Raw genomic sequence first — 25349 nt, 5'->3', positions numbered from 1 at the left:
AGAAAAATGGTCGAACTTCGAAAGTAACTGGCACTCTTAGTATTTTCTGGGGAACCTTTTCGTTGCCAGGAGGGGTCTCAATATCGAAGTATGATATGACTGCATGCTCGATTCAAGTGTCGGCTTGCCATCCTCCTCTTGAAAATGAGTATGTTGAATGACTCTGAAAATCGAATGGAAGTCAAGCATTTACCTCAGCCTTATTCGCAAGATTGACAGCAGGGCGGGATAGATAAATTATGACAAAGGGAAAGGTGAGGTGTCCAAGGACTTTTTCGCTAGCTACTTACCAAAGTCCATTGGCGAGCCGAAAGGCAGCTCGAAATACATAATGTTCAAATGAGTTCGGAAATGCTCCCCTACGGAAACTGCAAATCGTCCTAAAAGGCAGAAACAATTGTAGAATGACGAAAGCGCTTGCTTGGATCCCGGAACCATGTCGGAAACCAACCAAAGTTCACTCAGTAATGCAGAAGAATTTTTTTATGATGTGCTTAGACGCATACAGAAGTTATTTCAAACCAAATGTCGGCATAGCCCTCGCCTACATCTAAGACAAATACATTTACGAATACGGGTTAAAGATGGAGGAATAGGTAAGAAATAAATTACGGTTTTATATCTTAAACATATCCATGACTGCAATTATTTGTACACAAACCCATCTACTATGAAAAAAACCGTTTGCTTTCCAATTATTTTCTTGTTAATTGAGGCTAAATAAATATAACCGCGTAGTTACAGAAGCTGTCAATCGCATACATTCCTATACAACAGTTCGTTAAAATATCTCCTTTTACCCACTACCCAGTTCCGCCAATGTCTTATTCACTATAATAATTGACATATCGAATAAATTTCCCTAACAATTCCAACAAATTGAATACTGATTTATATGCGCTGATATCTAATTATTATCACTTCCTGAAATCGATCACAAAGAAAGTAGGTAATGTGTAAGAGTAAGAATGAATAGGCGCACAATTACAACCGAACAGTTTATTCGTACAGCATATATCTAAGTTAATGATGCTTAACAATATATTTAGTCGTATGTATGCAGATACTACTTGCCAACGACACACTTGTCCACAGAATGGGCGATAGTCATAAACACATTGTGCGCGAGTGTATTGAATAGCACTTTTATGGGGTGATGAAAAAAATATAGACAAAGCATAAAATTGGAACAATGAAAGATACTGCAATGGCTTTTAAAACACCACGAAGATGTTGGAAGACGTTGAAGAAGTTGAGTGTAGTCATGTGTACATACATATGTGTAAAGGGTGATACAAGAGCTTAATTATGTAATGATTGAGTTAGACAAGAAATGCTGAAATGCATTACCTAGTGGCTCCGGGGCGTCGACTGTTTGATTAAATTCCTATGCGAAATTGATGGAATATGCTAAAAAATGTAAAATGAAAAAAAGTTGGCTCAGTAGACAAATAAGCTTTCGATCTTTGATAGTATAATTCTAATTGGGACCCAAGCACTCAGGTATAGATGTCCAAGGATGGAATGTAAGAAAAACAAGTATAGAGTCTACTCCTCTGCAGGCTTCCATAACTTCTTAATGCCTCTGTGAAATCCATTGAGCGATCGAAAATGTAACCGTTCCATTCTGAATACATACATATGTATATCTCAGTTGTGGCTGCCTGCGCTAGCGAAAATCTTACAATTCGATAGAATTTGAGTTGTTGTTGATATCTACGATACTTGCATCCCTTCTTCGTCAGATGCGAGATTTACCTGGATTTACTTCTGCCAAAAAATAGACCTCTATTAAGCTCTTCCTCCGGAGAGTGATTCCCAGAATCCTAGTTCAACAGTTCGTCTGCCTGTTTGTAACTCGAGGAAAAATTCAGCCTTCACTAAAACGGTTCAGGGTCCTTTACAGGCATCATACATACGTTCAGCTTGCCCATCTGTTTTCGAGGATGCAGCACTCATCATCGCAGGATTATTTCCACTAGATCTCGTGGTCCAGTAGATGTGCCAAATAAAAATCTAGCGGCGGGATCAATCTCCCGCATCGCGTACATTACTTAACACCACAGCGAAAGCACAAAGTGTAGAATAGTGGCAGACTAGTTGGGATAACACAACAAAGGGCAGTTGGGCTTATCGCCTCATAGCGAAAATTGACACTTGGATCAAAAATCAGCATGTAGAGGTAGATTATTATGTGACGCAAATCATCAGTGGGCATGGCTATATTAAAGCATACTTACACCGCTTTGGACTTGCACTAAACCCTTACTGCCGAAGACGATGAGTACGTATTTTTCAAGCTTCCCCGTTTTAGCTCCATGTGGTACGTACTTAACCGTAAGTTTGGTTTATGCATTCCAACAGAGAACCTGATATCGTTAATGCTACAGAGCGAGGAAGCGTGGACAGATGTGTGCCCCATATGGCTGCCCAAGTGGTAAAATACCGCCGAGAAAACCTATAATGCCAGCTGGAGAGGTCATAGGGAAAGCCCATTTTTTGAAAAGTTACGGCATATAGAGCACGAACCTCTCAAGTAATACCGAAGAACCTTGCATTAAACTGCAGATTTCGGACAGTACTAGTCTTGGAAACGAACTTCTTAGTGGTGCAAGACTAAAGGGGTGGATAGGTTAACGCCAACCAAGACAGACAGCGGAATAACGTGAACAGTAATGGAAGTAGAGCTTAGTGCTCAAACCGCCTCTCGACAAAATACTTACGGTGGCGCCGGGGGGATCGGTACAGAGACGGTAGGAGGTTTGGTGGGTTAAAGTCTCACACTGACGGGGTTAAGCTTTCGATGCTTGCTCCTCTGAAAAAAAAAAAAAAAGATCAGTGATGGTTGACGGAGCAGGTGCAGCTATTTATGGACTTGGTAACAAATCAAATAATAATGGTTAGACAGTGAACGCTGTTCCAAGTTGAAGTATAAGCATCTTGACCATGAAAAAGGCTTAAAGGGCGGATTTAGAGCTATCTTTTCAGATAGCCTAGCAGCTAGATGGATTATACTCTTCGACTACACTTTTAATAAAAAGTATATTAATCTTTTAAATACAAATGACATTAGACTACTTTCTGGGCACCTAACTGGTCTCAACCAAACACGATTTCTTATACCGACTCTGCCTTGGGGACGATACAACTTTGGGGCACATTCCTCGTGACTATCCGACCTTGGCCAGACATAGGTTAATTCAATTGTCGAACCATTTGTAAAAAATAAATCTCGTACCAAAGCCCTTTTTAGTTTCATTAAGGAAGCCGACGGTATCTTGGGAATACTGGGTTAGAGTCGCTCTTTAGAGATACAAACGATATTTCAGCTCGCAGTGTCTCTTGTTCTGCTACAGCTAAGCATTTCTGGAACTAATTGACTAATTAGTTGAAATACCAAAATTTTAAAAGTTGAACCATTTAGAGTTCTTGACGTACCTCGAGAAGTATCCTAGGCATTTAAAAAATTGAAAATTTTTATCCACACTTTACCCACTCAGTTGAGATGCTTATAGCCTAAGCCACGTCACGCACGCAGTCGTTGCATACGCCGATGACATTGCCATCGCCTGCAGAGGAAAGTTTCCGCAAACGCTATGCGAACTGATGCTGCGAACGCTTCGGGATGTATCCTGGTTGTCAATCCGCTGTGGCCTAAACGTCACCTCAAGCAAGATGGAGCTCATCATTTTTACGAGAAGCTATAAAATTCCTTCGGTTACTCCACCAGAGCTAAACAAAAGCTAAATTTCTAGGCGGTATTTTAGATAAGAAGCTGAACTGAAAGAATCAATACTCTGAACTTATCTTTAGGTTACCAGACTACTGCAGCGAATTCTAAGTTGAAGAAAATCTTTTTAGTGATAGCCAGACTGCAATGAAAGCTCTAAGCTCTTTCACCTTCTACTCAAAGATTGCGCTGGACTGTCGCCTATCTCTTCGCTTACGTCCCTGGTCAAAGGGACACAGAGGTAAACCAATATAATTGATGGCACTTTTATGAACCACAGATGGCGATGATAGAGGTGCGGAAGGGAACTTTGGAGTAAGTATCATGAGTAAGTTGCGTTTTCAGAGTTTAACTAATTGGATTGCATGACATTATTGGCACGAGTGGAGCATTAAGGAAATGCATTTAGGAAATATGTCAGACTATATGGTAGACAATCATGACTTGAAAACGTTCGCACGGGTAGGTTTTCCATTCAAAAGTGAATGGAGAAGAGACCGCGTGGCTGATAAATAGTCCACCTCGCAGACGTAGGAACGGAAGTATACTCTGAAGGACTTTGTATCGTCTCAGAGAGGATACAGGCACTTTGTAAGCGGAAGTTATTCATATCTTTGAAGCCTATAAAACCTACACTTTATCAGCCAGTTGACGTAAATATTTTCCATATTTCAGCCGGTCAATAAATGCAAAAGGGAATTACACTCAATTTCTCAGTCAATGATCGTACTTCCTGCCGGGGTTCTCGGACATATCCACACTGAAGTAAATGAAAGAGCTAATGAAGTGGTGAATACAGAAGACTGTTAGGAAGAATTTGGTGAAGCAATGATGCTGCGTTTGCTTTTTCTAATAATACAAAGAGAAGTTAGTCAGGAAAGTCGCCAATACTGATACAAGTTACCGTCTCCGATTACAGCTATAGATAGTTTACCGCAGTCATGCTCAGGGAGCGCTTTTTCTCTATTAACGCCCATATAAATTCTAAAGAAAGATTTAAAGAGTTATGCCCTCGGGCGCTATTTTAGGCATCAATGGTCTACCGACAGCAACACCAGCTGTCCCATGTTGCTGAGAGCCGTCGCCACCCATCTTTGTGGGTCTCACACTCTCTCGTCATCGCACTCATTCAGCGGCAATCTCTTTCTGTCGTCATCACTGCCCATAGCCGCTTTTACCTACATATTTCACAAGCCCTTACCAAAGGCTACAGCATAAATTGACTGATTAAAGTAAGTCGTAAACCCTCCTTTACGATAATCGTCAACATGTTAAATACTTTGGGCGGATCTTCAACTGTGAAAAAGTCAATAAAAATACGAGCTCATCATCAATAGATTTCATAGAATGTTTTAGAATTTCAAAAGTTCAAACAAACCGTAAGATTTCCAGTTTCTCAAGCATATAAAGTTTCTTAATTCAAAGCGCATTATTAGCTTCTAAGCGAACACCACATTGTTCTTATATTCTTATTTGTATTATGCTCAATGTTTTTTTTTTTAATTTTTCCTTTATTTTTATTCACATTATTTTGCAGCGAGAAGGAAAATTCTCTTTGACCCACCCTTTAATCATGTACACACATGTCTTAGTACTTCAGTATCGAAGCGTGATTTATGCGAAGTCATTTGTAGTAACCAATAAAATAGGCGTCCACTGTGTGCCTATCAACAACAACAACAACAACAACCAACAAAAGTCAACTACATACATATGTATGTAGGAGTCAGCTAGTCAATGAAAATGGAGAGTAGTTAAAGTGGAGACAAAGCATTAAAAAGAATTTGTTGCTAAGGCAGAACGTTGCTTTGCTGACTTTTTCATTAACTCAAAGGCTCCTACAGTAGTGGCATACTGGCACACACTCACACACACACATCTGCATACATATTGCTTTATAAATCGAGTATTTTATTAAATTAACTCACATTTACATCACAGGCGGCTTTATGCTTGCATGTATTATGTTGCAGTCACATATGTACATTAGCGTGCATCACTCTCCATATGAAAAAAAAAACGGTAATGTTTTTCCATCGGAATTATAAAATGAATTGTATTTTGAGATTCCTGACAAAATATTTCGGATACATATTAAGATTTACGTGAGCTACACCGATTTGAAAATACTTGCAAAAATCATTTTTTTTATAAAAATAAATTTTTTAAAATTTTTTTTTTTTTTCAAAAAACACCTCAGATGATAGAAAACCTTAAGCTTAAAAGGTCTGCATAAAAATGTTTAAACATTTTATTAACGGAAAATAATCGATTTTCGGAAGTATTTTCAAATCCATCCACTTCACATAAATCCTAAGATTTCATCGAAATATTTTGTCGGAATGCTTAAAATATAATAAACTAGCTTTTGTCCCTAGCCCCGTTTGGATAAAGCTCGGTCTAACCGTATGATTTCAAATGTAACATAAAAGAGAATAAATTATATCACCGCAAATAATAAATTTGATTGCAGAAAGTTTTCTCGAGGTTCCAGAACATGATCAATGTGTCGAATTTTGACTAAATTTTTATATTTAATTTATTTTATGCAGAATAAATATTTCGAAATTAAAGAAAGGTGGTAAGTCTTTGCTGTAAAGACGAAATGTGCACTTCAATTGAATTTGCATTTTTAAATTCGTGATACATTTTTTTTAAACTGTTTTGTAATAAAGCTTTTTTTGAAATTTTTCATTAAATTTAATTTAAAAAGGTGGCAACACTCTCCAAAATAAAACCAATTTCCTTTGGCGTGCATATTGTAATATTCCAACAAAGTAAATGATTAGATTTAATTCGAATTTTAGACAGGTGGCAACCACTTTTAAAATATTATCGAAAAATTTGGTTTAATTTGGCGCCATTTTGTACCTAATGTTTGATTTAATTTAAATTTTCGCATGCCTGTTTCATATGTGATATTTAAACAGGTGTTACACTTTGAAAAATGTTTTCACCATAACTATATTCGTTAGCCAACCATGACGTAAAAATTAAGTATTACTAGTTAATAAAATACAATATGGATTTTTATATAACTAGGTGGCAGTCCACTTAAAAATGCTCGTTCGTTCGGCATCCATATTATGAAATTCGGTTGAACCTATAGCGAAAAAAAGAAAAATTTTATTTGCTAAGCAGGTGGCAACCTTGATTCTAAAAATTTGCTAGGATATCTCTGTGATGTAAATTTCATACAAAGAAAGAGCAATAAACATACTGACATACTCAATCATAAAACTTCACGTTTATTACATTAGTCGGATTTAATTTGACTTGCCAATTAAATTGCTTTTAAATTCCGAAGCTGATGGCAACTCTCGTCAAAAATATTTTCGAAATTAGTTCCAGCTTTCTTAAAACCTCTCTCTTTTGATGCTTACATATTCTATATAACTGGGTAATGAAATAAATTTTGAATTGCTAAACAGGTGGCGCCCCCCTTTGAAAATATTTTGAAAATAAAGCTTTCTTAAGCATCGCTCGTCTGATGAGCATATTAAACAATTTTGTTTCACTTGCTAATTAAACTGATTTTTACTTTCTAAACAGGTGGCAACCTTTTTAAAAAATATTTTCGTATTATTGCGATTTTTAATTAAAAAAATCGATTTTAACTACGTTAAAAATATATTCGCAATAAGTCGTTTTGAAACCCGCTCGTTTGACATCCACATTGTTGTAATATTTTACTTAATTTATTAATTGATCGATTTTAACCCATACTCACTCACAAACTTTCACATTTATATTATTAATAGGATTAGTAGGATTTTATCATTCCTTTGGAAAAACATTTGCGGTTTTTTTTTTGGTGAGACGCCCTAATGCACCTACATAAACACATACATATATGGGCGCCTAAGACAAATGCTTGAAAAGCATGTATACTGTGTATGATAGTAGGTTTGTGTGCTGGCGCTTGTACGTACGTAGGCATTTTTTGCCATTTATAGGCACACATTGGAATGACAAATTAATTTAATTTGTTATAGAACAAAGTGGCAAAAAGAAGAAAGGCTATTTGTTTGTATATACATAGAAAAGAATAAGAACAAGCAAAAACATTAATATGATACCTTACTGCATTGTCTACTTGCGCTTTGTAGTTCTTATATTTAATGGATAAAATTATGTTCAATGCTTCGCAAAGNTATGGGCGCCTAAGACAAATGCTTGAAAAGCATGTATACTGTGTATGATAGTAACGGGTGATTTTTTTGAGGTTAGGATTTTCATGCATTAGTATTTGACAGATNCGCTTTGTAGTTCTTATATTTAATGGATAAAATTATGTTCAATGCTTCGCAAAGCAGTTTCGTACAAAACATACATACATACATACATACATATGTGGCATGTGTGAGCGTTGTCACAAAAGTGTGCAAATGAATGAGTGACCCCATTTACATAATGTATTCATCAGTTGCTTGAAGGAGTCTTATCTACTATTCACACACATACAAATATATGTACATTTATGAATTTACTTATCTATTGAACGAACACGTTTCTAGTACTTGGTATGGCGCCGGCCGATGAGCTGGAACTTCGTTTCTTTAAGATAGTTTTCCGTTTGTCTTCAAAGTGATAAGCTAAGCCGCACTGAGTGATATTATTAACCTAGATGATAGCTTTTACCCATTTAAATTAATAATTGTGGGCTTTAGCTTCAAACTTTATGAAAGTGGCAAGGGAATGTGTGTAGTAATTTGAAGTATTAAAATATAAGAACATATGTATGTAAAGTTAATCTTCTTTAAAAGCTTGGAAATTTATTGAAAACAATGGTCACAACTTCCGAGTCCAAGCGGGCAACTACCGTCTCCGCAGAATGCTTGGCGGCTTGAGTGAACCAGAAGATTGCAGAGTAGTGGCTAGGAAGATAAGCAGTTAGTGACTTGTGAGGCCGCCAACGCGCTGCGGCCACAAGAAGAAGAAACTTCACTACCAAAAAAACCTAGGACAAGAGTCATCATGGGAGTTATTGTATGCGGTATGGGCGGTTGAGCCATTACTCGAGAGCAGTGGAAGCGGGCAGCTATTGCTATCTCTGGAGTCTTCATGAAAGTGAAGTGGTCACAGAAAACTTCGGAAGCCCGACAGTGCGTCGCCCAGTGGGGGATTTTGGGTCTTAAGCGGAACTTTATTATTTTTATGGTTCTTGGAGGATGAATAATAAAACCAAGAGTTGTTCCGAATTGAACTTTGGCTGCTGCATCCAAAAATGATATATTTTTTAATATAATTAGATCAGTTTTTTTTCATATAAAATTTGTGGTTTCGAATCGATTTGAGCACATTTCCAATTCAGGTTTTTTTTAATGATTTCCGCATGTAAGTTCTTCTTAGTTACGAACAAAAGGAATGAAGAAAGGCTCTTCTTTGAAAAATGATTTTTATGTGGGTTGCCACGTTTTGGAACTCAAAATCATTTTAGTCAATAAGCGAAACTAAATATTTTATATGGAAATATAACCAATGAGAGGTCTAAGCAACCTTCATTTCGAAAACATTTTTGAAGAGTGTTGCCACTTGTTTGAAAATTCAATATAAATTTTTTAAACAAGTTAAATACAATTTTTTTAATATTTGTATTTCGGAAATATTTTTTTGACAAAGGTTAGAAATTCAAAATTAATTTTATTAATAAGGTAAATGAGATATTTTACGTTTAAGAAAGGTTTATTTGAAGAATATTTTTGAAGATAGGTGCCACCTGTTTAGAACTTCAAAATCCGTTTTTTTGAGTTAAATTAAATATTTATATATGGGTGCCGAACGAGAGAGGTTTAAGAAAAGCTTATTTTAAAATTAATTTTGAAGATAGTTGCCACCTGTTTAGAAATTCAAAATCCCTTTCATTAGTTAAATGAAATATTTTAATTTCGGTGTCACAGGTGTAAGAAAGGTCTATTTGGGAAATCTTTTTGACAAAGGTGGCCACCTGGTTTGAAAATAAAAATTAACTTTACTAATACGGCAATGAATGAATGAATGAAACAATTTAATATGGGTATCGAACGAGAGAGGTTTAAGAAAGACCTATTTTGGAAATATTTTTAAAAAGGGTGCCATCCGTTTAGAAATTCAAAAATGCGTTTATTAAATATTTGAGTATGGGTGTCAAAGGAGAGCGGCTAAAGAAAGGTCTATTTCGGAAATATCAGTTAGAAATTCTAAATTAAATTAGAAGTTAAATGAAATATTTCGATATGGCTGCCAAACGAGGGAGGTTTAAAAAAGGTTTATTTGAAGAATACTTGTGTAGATAGTGGCCACCTGTTAAGAAATTAAAAATCCTTTTTTTAAGTTAAAATAAATATTTTAGTATCAGTGTTAAACGACAAAGGTTTACTTTTAAGGCTTTAGTTTTCGGATAGTTTCGAAGGGTTCGCACCACTTTAAAACCTTCATTTAAATTTAACGAGAGGTTAAATTTAATATTGCAGTGCGGGGCATAAAAAAAAAAGAAAAATAAATTTTTCTCTAAAATATTTTTGAAGAGGGTTGCTAACTGTTTGAAAAGTAAAACTTTACTTAGTTAATTAGTTAGTAATGTCTTACATATTTACACCAAATTAATTTGAAAGCATTTTATATGAGAGCTGCCACGTTACCGAAATTTATTAAATCAATATTTTCGGTTTATTTTAAATAACAACTGAACAAATTAGCATTTATATGAGACCAAGATTATATTCTTACATATAAAGAACCGTAATAGGCGGGCGGGGAAGCGGTCAAAAGCTAGTAGTATAAAACCAAGATTTTTTTGATTTGTGTTTTTTTTTCAAATTAACAAAACACACATCAAAAACTTCTATTTTTCATCCTCTTACAAAAATGTTGCTCTAAAAAGACCATCCTACGCACGTTGAAAAATGCAAGACTTAACTTTTGTGAAAACAGAGAAAATAAAAATTATAGTTTAAAAACACTAAAAACTCGCTACGTAAAAAATCGCTGTATCTTTTGGGCGCATCAACTCCAAAAAAAAGGGCTTTCAAAATTGATGGTTGAAAATTCGACCGGTGGCCGAAATGGGTTAAACGAACATACTACTGAGGTACAGAAGAACATCGACGTATTTTCTTCATACAATTTTGATTGAATTCATTTTCGATTAAAGTTAAATCCCACAGATTAAGTACTACACATTGCTTGACTGTTTGCTTGTAACGCTTTTTTTTGTCAGAAGATAGTGTCAAAAAACTCAACTTGCTCTTTAACAGGCAGGTGAAAGCGATTGCCCAACCAACTAAGGAGCGGTCATTAGGAAATTAGGTAGTCAATTATGTACCAGCAGGCTACCAAAATAACGATAAGTCATTGCAAAACCAGATAAGTTGTCTTTCGTTTGAACGAAAACCCGTCATCCCTTGTCAAATTTGATTTGGAAACAAACCGGTTTAGCATTTTGCCATTTTCAGTGCCATTTTTGGTGACCTCATGTCACCACAGCACTGTACCGCAGCCTAAGATATGTCGCGAAGTGTCACTATTTAGAAAAGGGCAAGCAAACGTCGACATCATGGTGTAAGTGGATTGCTTTATCCGAAAAAAAAGAATTGTTTGAAAAGTTGCAAATTTTTCCATAGAAAATTGATTACAATGCTGGAGTTCAAGTAGTCGAGTAAAGTGTATGCTGCTTTTAACCCTCGAATACTAAGGTTCGTCTGTTAGGGGCAACAAATTCGGTTTTTCGCAATATTTTACCAACGCTTTTAATGAACGAAGCGAGCTTTTCTGCCATATAGAGATAGACACAAAGGCAGAGATATAGAGGGGATGGAGAAAAAGGTAAGGAGATAAAGTTACAAATAAATTGTAAGACTAACAGGCCAATCCTCGCTTATGATTGTTGTAAGCCTTTTGTAGGACATTTGAAAACAGTAGGCACGACAGATTGAAGATTTTGTTTATCCTGGCACGAAGGTCTTACAAAAAAGCTCGCTTGTCACTTTTCATGGTGAAAGCCTCTTTTGACAAAAAGTAATTAAGCGTGTTCAAAATGAAAATGTACTACCTACTTAGATATATGTATGTATAATTTTGCTCGCTCTGTTCCACCAGTCGCAATAGCCGAGGGAGCAGAGCACTTGTTTGCCATCCGAGATATTCGAGGTTGGAGTCCTCGGCTAAGGGATCTTATTCTTTTTGCTTTCAGTTAAAATGTTTTCTTTTTTTTAATTTAACACTCTTTAAATTCTAGATTGTTTCATAAAGAAAATAATATCCATACTTTTAATTTAAATAAATTACTAGAAACTAATTTTTGTTCTCTTTTCAATAAAATTTTTAGATTTCTTTATTTAATCTAATTTGTAGAAACCTATATTATTTTCTTTTCTAACTAATTTTGTTTTTGCTTCTCTGTTTTAAATTAAATTTGCGTTTAGTTTGTAGATTTTTTGTGTGTTAAAGAGAAAAATGTTTTTTTTTTTTAATTTTAAAAATATTATTTTAAAAAGAAAAATATTCTTTAAATCTAATTTAGTTTTTAGGAACTAATGTTATAACTTTTTTCTCTTTTTGATTAAAGTTTTTTGCTTTTTAATTTAGTTTTCTTTAGATTTTGTGATTTTATTGTTCTAAAATGAGAAACATTTTTTTAATGTCGTATAATTTTTAGAAACATTTTAAATTTATTTAATGTTTTAACTTTTTTCTCTTTTTAATTAAGGCTTTTTGCTTTTTAAATTAATTTTCTTTAGATTTTATGATTTTATTGTTCTAAAGTGAGAAAAATTTTTATAATGTCGTATAATTTTTAGAAACATTTAATATTTTTCTTTTTTAATTTAGCTTGTGTTTTTAGGCTTTATTGTGTAAAAAAGAAAATATTTTTTCAAATTTATTTTAAGAAATTTTTTCTTGTTTTTAATAATTTGTTTTTGTTTTTTAATTAATTAATTTTTTTTTTAATATTTAGCTTTATTGCTTTATTTTTTTTTGGTTTCATATTTAGAATATCATTTTGTTGGTTTTTCGTTTTTAATTATTTTTTTTAGTTCGTTAATTTAATTTTCTGTTAGGTTTTAGATTGTAATATTTTTATATTTTTTAAAGAGATTTTTTTTTTGTAATCTCAAAAAATTTTGAATTCATTTCTTTTTTAATTTCTTTTCTTTTCGTATTAAGATTTCATTGTTTTAAAAAGATAAAACAATTTTTAATATAATTTAATTTTTAGAAACTAATTTCATTTTGCTTCATTTTAATATATTCTTTTTAATTTTTAACTGTATTTTTTTTTTAAAGAAAACAACTTTTTAAATTCATTTGAACTTTAAAGACTTATTTTGTTTACTTTTTCTTTCTTTACTTATTTTTTCTTCTTTATTTAACTTTCGTTTAGTTTATGGCTTTTATGGTTTTTAAAAACGAAAACTGTATTGTTTTCAGTTTTGTTTAGTTTTTAGAAAACTTATAGCTAAAAGACAAACAGGATAACGCTTAGAGCTCCTTATCAGAAGATCTTTTCAATATACTTAGTAGGGAGAAAAAAAATTAATATCGAAATCCCTAAATAGGCTCAAAGTACTGGTATTTGCTTGACATAGCTCTTTAATATCTACTGGTAGAAAAAATTCTGTTAGTTATGTACGAATACCTCGTTTAAGCGTCGCCCGAAGAAAAGTAAATTTTACGAAAAGGGATGTAGAAACCAGAAAAGTAAGCATAAACATCTATGTACATATTTAGCATATCACGTATGCTCACTTGAGTATTCCATTTTGGCTCAAATTTATCATTCGTATCTTTTCTTGTAAAGACGTAATAAGCAACCCAAAAACCCACATGATAAGCCACTCGCAAAGGTCCTAAAATAGTAAACTTAGATGCAAGCAAACATATGTAAGTACATAAATATTTACGGGTATGTCATATGGGATGTTGTATTTCAAAGGCAGGACCTTTCTTCGAGTTTTATGCCATGTCATTAAATAAGCATGGCTTAGGAAATAATAATTAACAATCATGAGCTTACATTCGTCACACACTTATCTAGTCAAGAAAATTGTAATCATACCCATTGCGTATCTAATCTACGCAATGGCTTCAAAGATGTAGGATAATTAAGTGCTTTTAAATTAGCATAATCATAAAAAATGTATTTATAATTTCGAATTTTTATTCTATTTCGGGCGCCTATACGCCTTCATGCTGTATGTAACCATGTATTTTCACGTACATACATATGTACATATGTATTTACAAATAAATGCAGAATTTTAAGCGCTTGTCACAGTAAAAAAAAAAAATGCATCATTAGTTTTGCCGACAACTGGCATATGTGTGGCGCACAAACACATTAATGTATGTATGTATGTATGTACGTTTATGCATGCGACACTCCTACACATAGGTATGTACATACATATGTTTAAATATGCAAAAAAACAATGAAAGCAACCAACCATTCAACCCGGAAGTCATTCATATTCGTCGTTGTAAAAGCCCACACTAAGCTCACCCAAGTAAAATGTAAATTCGCAAAATGGTATGGCCATTAGTGTGAACAATGTTTTAAAACCAAAAGCTGACGAATAGACAATGGACAAAAGGCAATGAGCTAATATTTACAATAAGATGAATGTTCTGGTTGATGATTTTATGAACCCTGCAATCAAAAAAAAGTGAAGCTGGTGCTTTATGTATGGAACTGGTTGTATACTACCCGTTTAGTAAAATATTACTTTAATAAAGTAACTAGTACAATATTTGAACAAAGTGTCACATCACGCGCTTGGACGAAACAGATTAACAGATCTCACGGAAGTCAAAAGTCTTTCATTTCTGGCATTTAATGCTCTTCTCTATATTTCGAAAGACTAATTAAAAGATCTGCTAACGAGAAGGTCGGTCTTGGCGTCTTTCTATTTGCCTTTAGCAATAAATTTTGTATAGTATACATTTTTCTTTTCAAAACAATAAAACTAATGTTAAAAGAAAACTAAAAAAAAATAGAGAATAGACTAAAACAAAATTTTTAGCTGAAGAAATTCTTTTCTTATTATAAAAATGAGATCTAAAAAATAAAAACAAATAAAATTAAAAGCAAGAAAAATAAAACAAAAAATACCAAAAGTTAAAATATATATATGCTTTTTTAAACAATAAAATCTAAAAATTAAGAGAAAACTAATTTAAAAAATGGGGGAAAAAATTTATCTAAAAAAGGAAAAAAAATATATGAAATAATTTCTTAATAATTAAATGAAATTAAACAAAAACTTTTCTTATTAAAACAATGTAGTTAAAAGATTAAAAGTAAATTCAATTGAAAACAATATATATATTGAATCAAATACACATGCTCCCAAAAGCTTAATGCATTTTAAAACAAATTTTTTTTTAAAACGTTAAAATCTGAAAAAAAACAAATAAAAAAATAAAAATAAAAAAAATAAAAAAATTTAAAAATACATAAAACAAGTATCTAAGAATTCTATGAGATTAGGGAAATATACTAGACATATATACCTCTATAAAAATAATAAAATAAAACCCCAAAAAATTAAAATAATCTGCCTTATTCTGAGTTTCACCTGAAAAAAAATTCACCCGAAAATCTGTCATCCATCCATAGTAAAACCATGGAAACCAGAAGGTAAAAGTGAACCGGTTCGGGGAAAATGTGAACACAGAGACGAAAAATAAGATGAACATGAATACGAGCACGGATATGAACAAGACGATAAAAAAGAAAACGAACAGCGAATATGAAGGTGGACATGACGGCAAATACGAACTCCGATACGAAGTCGAATATCAAGACTTATGGCGTTTTATTTGATACAAAAAGTGCTGCTTTTTCATTGCCCTCTCCTTAGTATTTTTGCGTAGAGGGCACTGAGAAGTCAAAATTTTTTGGTAGTAAAGAAAGCGCCATTAGTCGAATACGAAGTCGAACACGGTGTCGAAAAAATCCGAATTCGAGGGCGAATATGAACGAAGTCGTATATGAAGACTTAGACGAATATCAATACGAATACGAGTACACATAAGAAGACGAATACTAATACCGACTCTTAAAAAAAATTTCTGTAGCATGATATGAACAAGAAATGAATCGAAGGACACCTGACCGCCATTGCTGAGTGAAATATTCAACCACCAGTGGCTTCATTCACCCAATTACGGGGAAAAACAAGAAGAATCCCGAAAAAATCATAAAATATTCCAAAAAATTAAATACAAATTATTTAAAAAAACTAGCGAGAAAATTATATAACATCCCTAAAATATATCGATATTATCCGAAAAGTTCCGAAGAAGTCCCTATCGATTCGAAGAACAATCCAAAAGTTCCGAACAAGAAAAAAAAATCGAAAAACACTAAAACAAAACTTTCTTAAAAAACAACCAACAGATCGCGAGAATTTAAAATAGGATCCTGAAGCAATACCGAACTATTCTGATAAATTACGAGACATTTAAGAAAATCACGAAACAATTTTGAAGGATTCCGAAAAAATACGAAAAGCTTCTAAATAGTAAAAAAAAAAAACAAAAAAAAAACATTTTGAAAAAACTTTGAAATATTCCCAAATAGTGGAGAAAATTTCTAAAAACTCACAAAAAAAGTCCGAATTATACTGAAAAAAACACAAAGAATACAGAAAAATTTCCAAAATATCCTGCAAAATAAAACACAAATTCTTTCAAAAGTAATTAAAAATTTTCAAAAACTTGATAATTTTCAAAAAAAAATTGTTTAATTTAATTATTTGTTATTTGCTGCTTATAGATATTCATAAAAAATAACATTTATTTTCAGTTCCTGGTGTAAAAAATGTATTGCGATTTAGTTGAAGAATTAAAGTTTTAATTAATTTGGGATATTCCATTTAAATTTACCACTGGGTTAAGCGCAAAAATCATGTGCCTTTTAGGTACATACAGTGACTCAAACAAATGACCGCGGGTTTTTTTTAAATATTCGAAATATTTGTTCAGCTAAATTCAAACTTTATACAAAATTTAAGAAAATTCTTCAAATTTTCATCAAAATTTTAACTTTTTATTCTGAATTTAGCCATTCAACTTTTTTTCGTGCAACCCTGCGCTGTGCTGAAGGCAGATGTTGAACGCAAAGTTGAACAATGCAAAAACACTTTTAGAATAACACTGTATGGGCTATAAAACTGCATACCCAAACATTTTCTAAAAATTCAGAATAAAAAGTTGAAATTTTGATTAAAATTTGTTGAAACTTCCAAAATTTTGTATAGTTTGCAACTGTGATTTACACGGTTTTGGTTAAAGCTGAGACGATATTTTTATATAAAAAGAAACAAAAAAAAATTTAGCTCGAAAAACATTTGAAGAAAATCAACACGTGACACATTTCTTTGAGTCACTGTGTGTATAAATGACCCATTCGTAATTGAATAGAAATGTAAATGGACATTCAAAACAAAAAAAAAAATGACACACAAATTTCATAAAACCTAAATTGACGCTCTTCAATAAACATAGTTAGCCACCAATTTGCACTATCACTGTGAATTTCTATGCCTAAATAGTAATGCTTTTTTGTGTTTATGACAAATGTGTATAATGACACATCAAAAACAGCAATTTCACGCATATGCAAAGTTACAAGTGCTTATGTATGCATTAACATATGTATGTATGGGAAAATGTATTTATTTAATACGAGTAGGTACTACAGCTGCACACTTATTTTTTTGCCATATATGTATTTAGTTATAAGTAGTATCCAACTAACAGCAAATGTGACAGCATGTTGAATTTAACAAATTCATTGCTGTCATGCCAATCTATGTAACTACGTGTTATGATATACATACATACCTACATATCTACATACATATGCATGCATCAAAGTAAGAGTTCGTTTGTAAATGTGACAGCCGTCAGCGACAAATGATGACAAAATCATTTCGTTTGCCTTCTAGCACCCCTCATAGTGCTGTTACTTACATACATACATATTTCTAGTAAATACAGGAAGTTGCACGCTTTCGAAAGTGGAAATCTATATGCACGCACACACGTAGATTTTTCTACCTATATATGTATATATGTATGTATGTATGTGTACTAGAGGGCTGCATGAATGCATTCAAAACGGCTTGTGAATTATTCATATACAAAACGAATGAATGATTTTGGCTTCAAATTTTTTTGAATTTGTGTTCTGATATTTGTGTCGACATTACAATATTCGAACAAAGTGAAAATAAATTGAATTGAAATAAATGACAATTTTTTGTATGAATATCCAAAAATATTTTTTCTATACACATATGTACAAACATTCATATGTATGTATGTATGTATTGCTGCGCTCCTATTACATACGAAAAAACTTGTTTGTAGAAAAAAACTTTTACCGAAATGAGTTTGAATGATTTTAATGTTTTCCAGTCATTCATTCACATTCTTCAATTTGAAGGTAGAAAATTTAAAACAAAACGTATATTCATAACTTACAAAATTCGAAACGCTGAGTGTTTTGTATGTGAAGTAAAATATTCAAATCTACTGTACTCTGTTTGGCTAGAAGTTTGAATGAATTCATGCAGCCCTCTAATGTGTACACCCATATACCCACCCATATAAACATACAAATGCACGTCAGAAAAACGTAAATTGAAAGTAGAGCTGCTAACAATGACAGGCGTGCCTTAGCCTTTTTCCGTGGCTCCTGTGGATTTGTCCGCCTTCCTTTGCTATTGCCAGCGCAATGGTGCCGCTGCCACTGCCGCTGCCTCTGCTAGTACGCTAGTCCGCTGATCTTTCGTGGGTAATAAATTTGCCTAAAGTCGTTGACTAGCGCAATGATGCGGTTACTGCACGATGGGACATTTTGATATGTTTCTAGCACACTTGTTTGCGAATGATTTATTGGAGTATTATTAGGAAAATAAATTACGAATTTGATGTCATTGCCTTGACAGAGGACTAGATTTTAAAGCGAGAAAAAAGAGGCGGAACTCTCCAGGAAGATCAATAGTTTAAACACTTTTTCATTGAAATCAGCCCAGATGTGCCTTTGCTACAAAATATCCAGCTTTCTTACGCTGGAAAAAGTGTCATCGGATTACTGCTAGCCAGCCTATCAGAGGAAATGGTGGGGAAGCCTTCAGCTGAAAAGTCTTCAAACTGAATTCTACTACACAACTTTAGGGTGCTCACACACAGGAAGCGGGACCGAGCTGAGCGGAGCGAAGTTTAGAAATTTATGTAACTACATATGTATGTATATAAAAATGTTTATACAGCAAGCTTTTCAGAAGTGTTTTGGACCTGAAAGAAAAACTTTTTTTCATATTTTTAAATAATGTAATGAAAATGTATTTTAAGAGGAGGCAATTGAGGCACATTGAATAAATGTTCTAATCGCTTTTCATGGAAGGTAAGCTTTGTGATACCCATACGGACGATTCCATGCAAAAAGCTCCGCTCCGCTTCGTTCTGTGTAAACAGCAGCAGCTTTAATTCGCTTCCCCTTGATTCGCTCAGCGAGGCTCTTAAATAGGCAAAAAAATCGCCCGAAATATATCACAAAATATCATAAAAATTTTATTCAAAAAAAATCTGACAAGTCCTGAAAAATATCGAAAATTGCACGAAGCTTCGCCGCGTCCAACTTGGAGAAAGTGAACTAAAAAATTTTAACGGAAATTGTGTGAAAATTGCAATGCCGTTGAAGTGCAGAAATTTCTCTATTTCCGCTCTCAATAATATTGAGAGTGAATTATTGAAAATTTGATAAGCCTAAGGCTAAGACAAATGCTAAGAATAAGATAAAGACAAAGACGAATATAAATGCGAAAACGAAGAGAAATATTTAGACAAAAGGGAATCCAAATACGAATACGGTGGCGACAACAAAAAAAAAGAATGCAAAAAACGAATAAAGAGTTAAGACCAAACCGAAGTCGAAGAAATACACGAATACGAAGACGAATGCAATGCCTCAGACGAATACGAATACATATTAGATCACAGGAACAAACACGAATGAAAACACGAAGACGAACATGAAGGCGAATACGAAGAAGAATACGACGACTAATATGAAAACAAATACTAAAACGAAAAATAGTACTAAGATGAACAAGAAGACGAATACGGATATGAGGATGAGCCAAAGACGAAAACAAACACGAATATAAAGATGAATACAACGACGAAACGACAAAAATTAACAGAAGCCGAACATGAATACAAATACGAAGATGGATATCTTGACGATTGCCTATACGAATATTGAAGACAAAGCTGAATAGGACGAAAACTACGAAAATAAATACGAAGTCGAATGCGCGAAGACAAATATGAAGACGAATACGAATGCTTTCACCGAGATAAAGACGACTATATAGATGAATACGACGACAAAAATAACCACAAATACGTAGACGAAGCCGAAAATGAATACAAATACGAAGATGTATGCCTCGACGAATATCGAAGACCAAAGTGAATAGGGCACATTTGACGCATTGTGAAAATCTAGCCAGTGTCTGTGTGTGAACTACTACTCTACTACTCTAAATGCTCAATAATGTATTACTTTGTGAACAGGGTTGCCACCTTTTTCAACATTATAAGACCTTCACCGTTCGCTGGACTAAAAAGTGAGGTACCAAGTGAAAGAATGCGGTCTTCATACCTTTTTCTTTGAGTGGGGTTGTCACCTGTTTAAAAATTACTGCTTTCCATATAATACGTGACCGTATTTTATTGTTAACTACATCATATGTACACAGCTCATTCAATTTATATTGATATACAATAAGGTTTTATTTTTTCGAAGAGCGTTGCCTTCTGTGCGAAAAATTGTAAGGTATGGTTTGTTTGTTTGATAACAAAAAATGAGTTGTCAATTGAAAGGACTTGGGCTCCAGATGTGCACTGAGGTTTTATTTTATTTTTTAATAGAGTTGCCACCTGTTAAATAATAAAATCCGCACCGTTCGTTGGATTAATAAATGAGATAACAATAGAAAAGTTATGCACTCCATATTTGCAATAAGCCTTTATTTTTTTGAGAAGGGTTGCCACCTATTTAAGTTTTAGTACCTTAATATAATAGCAAAGACATTTTTTTTAAGGGCATCCGATTTGCATTGTCTTTTCAATTTTCAAAAATTAAGTGTAAGCCTCGGCCTTAGATGTGCAATACGGTTTTATTTTTTCGAAACGGGTTGCCGCCTATACGAAAAATTATAAGATGTAAGCTATTCATTGGTCTAAAAGGTGAGGTGTCAAATGAAAGGACTCAAAGTAATAGCTTACATACATATATAAACGACCACATCCTTGAATTTCGTTGTTCTAACCCTGCTAGCTTAAAAAATTAAAATAAATAAAAGGGCCAAATTTTTATTTTTTTAATTAAAGAGAATTTAATATTTAATTTGATACCCATATTGTTATTCTACATTGCACTGAATTAAAAAAAAAATAATTAATCATATCTTTGAAATTTCAAAGTACCTTTAAAAAGAATCCTGACGTCAGAGAGAAAAACGAAAAACGCAGTTTAACTATATTTAATGCGTACGTTTGTGAGTATTCGTGCGTTATGATTTTTTTTTGGTTTTTGTAGCACGGTGTAATTTGCTTAAATACTTCTCAGTTTCAACAATCTTAAAGCACAGTTTGCAAGTTCTACTGCTTCCAATCATACCCTAATTTTTCATAGTTGTAACCCTGGTGTACCAATTACAACCACCTACATACATACAATTATGCATGGAGACTTATGGGCCTTAATCTGTTTCTGGAATGTGAACAAATGGCCTTTGCTTTGCGACACCTACATAGTGCGTGGGGCAGTATACATATACATACGTATGGCTTTGCATTTGAATGCTTTGTATGCCATGCCTGCCATTGAAAATACTACTTCATCCTTAATTTACTATTACCAATTTCATTTCGAGCGGGAGTTACCACACAAATCCATACATACATATGTATTTATATTAGGGTGGTCCAAAAATGCATGTGGAAAAAGTAAAGTCGGGATTTTTACGCTCTCACCCCTAGCATTGTTCTATGCCAAAAAAAAAAGTATGCCCTTATTTTTTTATTCTGAAATGTAGAAATATTTAGAGGTCGCTCAAAGCGCCTAAAATTTTCCATGTAATTTATATAGGGGGGAAAAAAAGATTTCGTAGAAATGTTATAGAATAGTTAAAAACCAATATTTTTCTACCAGAAAACTCTGTTTATCTGCTGGGGATTCCCAATAATAGTACCCAATTGTTTATTTAACCATTTTTTTATCGCAACTATAATTTATAGGTTCGCCAAAAACCCCACAAAAACCCCGAAAAATGCAATGGGGCGACCAATAAAAAATCGTTAGCATTAAAAACTGGTTAAACAAACATTTGGATATTATTATTGAAAGTCTCCTGAAGATAACCATAGTGTTCTACGAAAAATTTTATGTTTCCCATATAAAAATACATGGAAAATTTTGAGCGCTTTGAGCGACCTCTAAATATTTTTTGATTTCAAAATAAAAAAAATAAAGGGTATACTTTTTTCGATATAGAACAATCCTAGGGGATGAGAGCATTACAATTCCGACTTTTCTGTTTTTGGACCACCCTAATGTATATCCTCATCCTTACTAGAAAGGATAACTGTACATTGCGTTAGCCTTTCCCGTAGCCTTTTGCGCTACGCACACACACACACAAACTTACAAACTATGAAATAATCAACGAAGTATGAATGCATGTAGTAGATGATGAAAATGAAGATGGAGAAGTAACTGGTAGAAACTACTCACCATTAATCACGTGTACCATGACGCTGGCGCTGCTCGCCGTTGTCGGTTGACAAGTGTAATTCCCTGTATCCGTTGTTTGTGCATTCGAAATGCGCAACCTGTATGAGAAGAAGAAGAAGAAGAAGATGAAAAAGTGTATGTGGTAAGTCGAAGGAATATGCAGAAAATAGACAAATGAAGACATATAAAACATAACGTAGCACATAAGTAGCAAATATGTACATACATACATATATAAATATGTATGTGCGAGAACAGTAATTGCGATGGATGAGTGAATGAGCGTGGAAATGTAAGCCGAAGCTCAAGTAGTATGCGACAGCTAACGTTGGGAGTCATAAGTAGGTATGAGCATGTGCGTAAAAAAATTGTCACTGCACCACATCAAAAGAAAATGTGCAGAAGCAGAAGATGAAGCCAGCCAGCCAGCCAGCCAGCCATGAATAGCAATGCATTAAAATCTAAAGGCTTAAATATTTATTTATGCAGGCTGCCATAGCGATGGCAGCGCACAGCAATCAAAGCCAAAGTGACAAGTGTGCTATCGCAATCGCACAAATGCAAACACAAACACACAGCCAGAGTTGAGGCAGGGCAGTGCACACTTGATCTCTTGCGTGCAGCGACAGGCAGCGTTACGACTTTGCAATATTCATTTGCATGTTGACACGGTCAACCGATTGGCGCAAGTGCTGCTGGTAGCGGTTGAGTTGGTGCTGGCGCTGCTGGCGCTGCTGATGGAGCATTTGTTAATAATGCTGCAGTTGGCTACTTTTGACTTTCAACTTGCCATGCAATTTTGCCTGCCCCCAAAACAGCAGCAACAACCAACCTTCTACCACTGTTTAATGCCCCCTCCACAAATACTTACCTTGATTTCATTGTGTCACCCAGCTGTGATTCCATTGCTATACGCGCTGTGAAGTCCGGTGTTATGTCGTTGGTTAAGCCATCATGCTGAGCTGTCGTGGTCGCCGCCGCCATAGCCATCGCTGCACGGCTGCGACCTGAGTTGCCCTTGCTACTGCGACTGCCTGCAGCAGCCAATGCATTGACATTTGTTATCGTCGCTGTCACATCAACTTCCACCTCATTGTTTGCTAGCGATGAGGGCTGGCGCTTATGCAGCGTTGCTCCTTCGGCGTAGGCATTCACGCGTCCATTGTTGTCGTTGCTCTCCAACTCCTCGGCATCATCAGCATGATCAACGTTATTATCAGCCTCAGCCTCGTCGTCGTCGAGTTCGAAGGGCGTGATTATATGGTCGCCGCGATACCAATAAATCGGTCCAATATCACGAATGCTCGGCTGTTGCACATGACAGTTGAGTATAATTGCGCTGCCGACTTTGAAATGCAGATCGGCTGGGCCGCTGATGATGGCTCGTGAATCGGCGGGTATTTCTACGGAGACAAAAGGGACAGAGTGGAGAAATAAAGTAATGAAGAGATAGTCCATAGACACAATTGCATTTGCAAAAAAATAAAATAAAATAAATGACAAAAAAAAAAATGCATGTATAATGATAATAAAAATTTATGCAGCGTATGTCAGGAATGTCAGCAGTGCAAGCGTATGATTGCGAGAATTAAAATTTATGCAGACACAAAGAGCATAAAATATGCGCTGTCGTTGAGGTATGTGTATGTATAAAAATCAAGGGAAAATAATAAATAAGTGAAATATTAAAGAGTAAATTTACAAATAAATATTTAAAACATAAATAAGCTCGGAAGTTTTCAACATAAAAAATGCGATAAAAACACATTGGAGATATTAAAACGCAAATATTGAGTAAGGAGAAAGCGTTTATTTTCTGAAATACATTTATATATGTACATGTATTTACAGTAAATAAATCCACTGCCAGGTAAAATACAGCCAGCTGGGTGATAGATCACGTCATAAATTTTGAATGGTACCCTCAAAGAGTAAAATAGCGTCGTCCAACTTAAGTAGATTCTGAACTCACCATGGTTGGAGAATTTTACGATCGAATGTTTTCAAAATAGCTCTATAAAGGTGGTTTGATAGCAGTAGATATTTAAAAAAGGGACCGAGAACAAAAGGTATGATCGCTTATCCTTTCGCTTCAAGAAGGCATTATTTTAACATTTGCATGTCATTGGCCGTAAGCCCTTACCCGCAGCATTACCTTCGAACGAAGGGAGAAGGCATTGTTTAAGCGACTTATGCATTTCCCGCATAAACAAAGAACAGCGAACACACACATGTACTTGTATTGCACTCCCGCCCAAAACCAAGTGCAGCGAATAAACACACGCACTTGTGTTTAAAAATAATTCGCTCGTTCTTCATTGGGTTTGCATTTTTTTATGCACTTCTCTGCTGCCGCAGAACAAAACCTACTAAAGTAGTTAATGCTCAACAATCTCGCTTGATGCATCACCACTCCTCCGGAGTGGATTTAAACAGCAAAAGCCAAAGCGCTACAAGCTGTTGGGGCTCTGTATGACTTTCAGCGTACAGAGGTGGTACCAGAGCTACCATTGGCCACAGCGCCTACCCAATTTTTGAACTTAAATAAATAACCAGTGCTCAACACTCCCGCTTGACGCACACCGCCAAAAACTCTTACAGGGTTTAAGCGGCAAAGCCACAGCGCTACAAGCCGTAGGGACTCTGCATGACTTACAACCATGCAGAGGTGGTAACTGATGGTTATCATTGGCTCCGACGCCTACCCAAAACATTTTTGCTTTAATACATTTTTATGCAAATAAATTCATCCTGGTCCTGCCCTCACACTGAGTTATTAGGCATGGATAAACAGAATCCAGAGAAGCGAAAAAAGAATGCGTTACA

General features: G+C 34.4%; 1 protein-coding gene across 1 annotated transcript in view; it reads right to left on the bottom strand.

The window, feature by feature from the left end:
- LOC108370833 (uncharacterized) overlaps positions 1-23926 on the bottom strand; it is a gene marked incomplete at its 5' end in the record, with an annotated part of 32108 nt that extends 8182 nt beyond the window's left edge. The window contains 2 exons of the mRNA XM_017626244.1: positions 22524-22621; positions 23395-23926. Of these exons, the coding sequence (XP_017481733.1) occupies positions 22524-22621; positions 23395-23926 (630 nt within the window). The remainder of the gene's footprint in view (positions 1-22523; positions 22622-23394) is intronic.
- Between the last annotated feature and the right edge of the window lie 1423 nt (positions 23927-25349).

The sequence above is a fragment of the Rhagoletis zephyria genome, unplaced genomic scaffold (assembly GCF_001687245.7).
Source record: "Rhagoletis zephyria isolate East Lansing unplaced genomic scaffold, Rhagoletis_zephyria_1.1 Rzeph_scaffold_04507, whole genome shotgun sequence".
Classification (NCBI taxonomy): Eukaryota; Metazoa; Arthropoda; class Insecta; order Diptera; family Tephritidae; genus Rhagoletis; species Rhagoletis zephyria.
The sequence above is the reverse complement of the archived record's forward strand: the minus strand, read 5'-3'. Positions and strand labels throughout refer to the sequence as shown.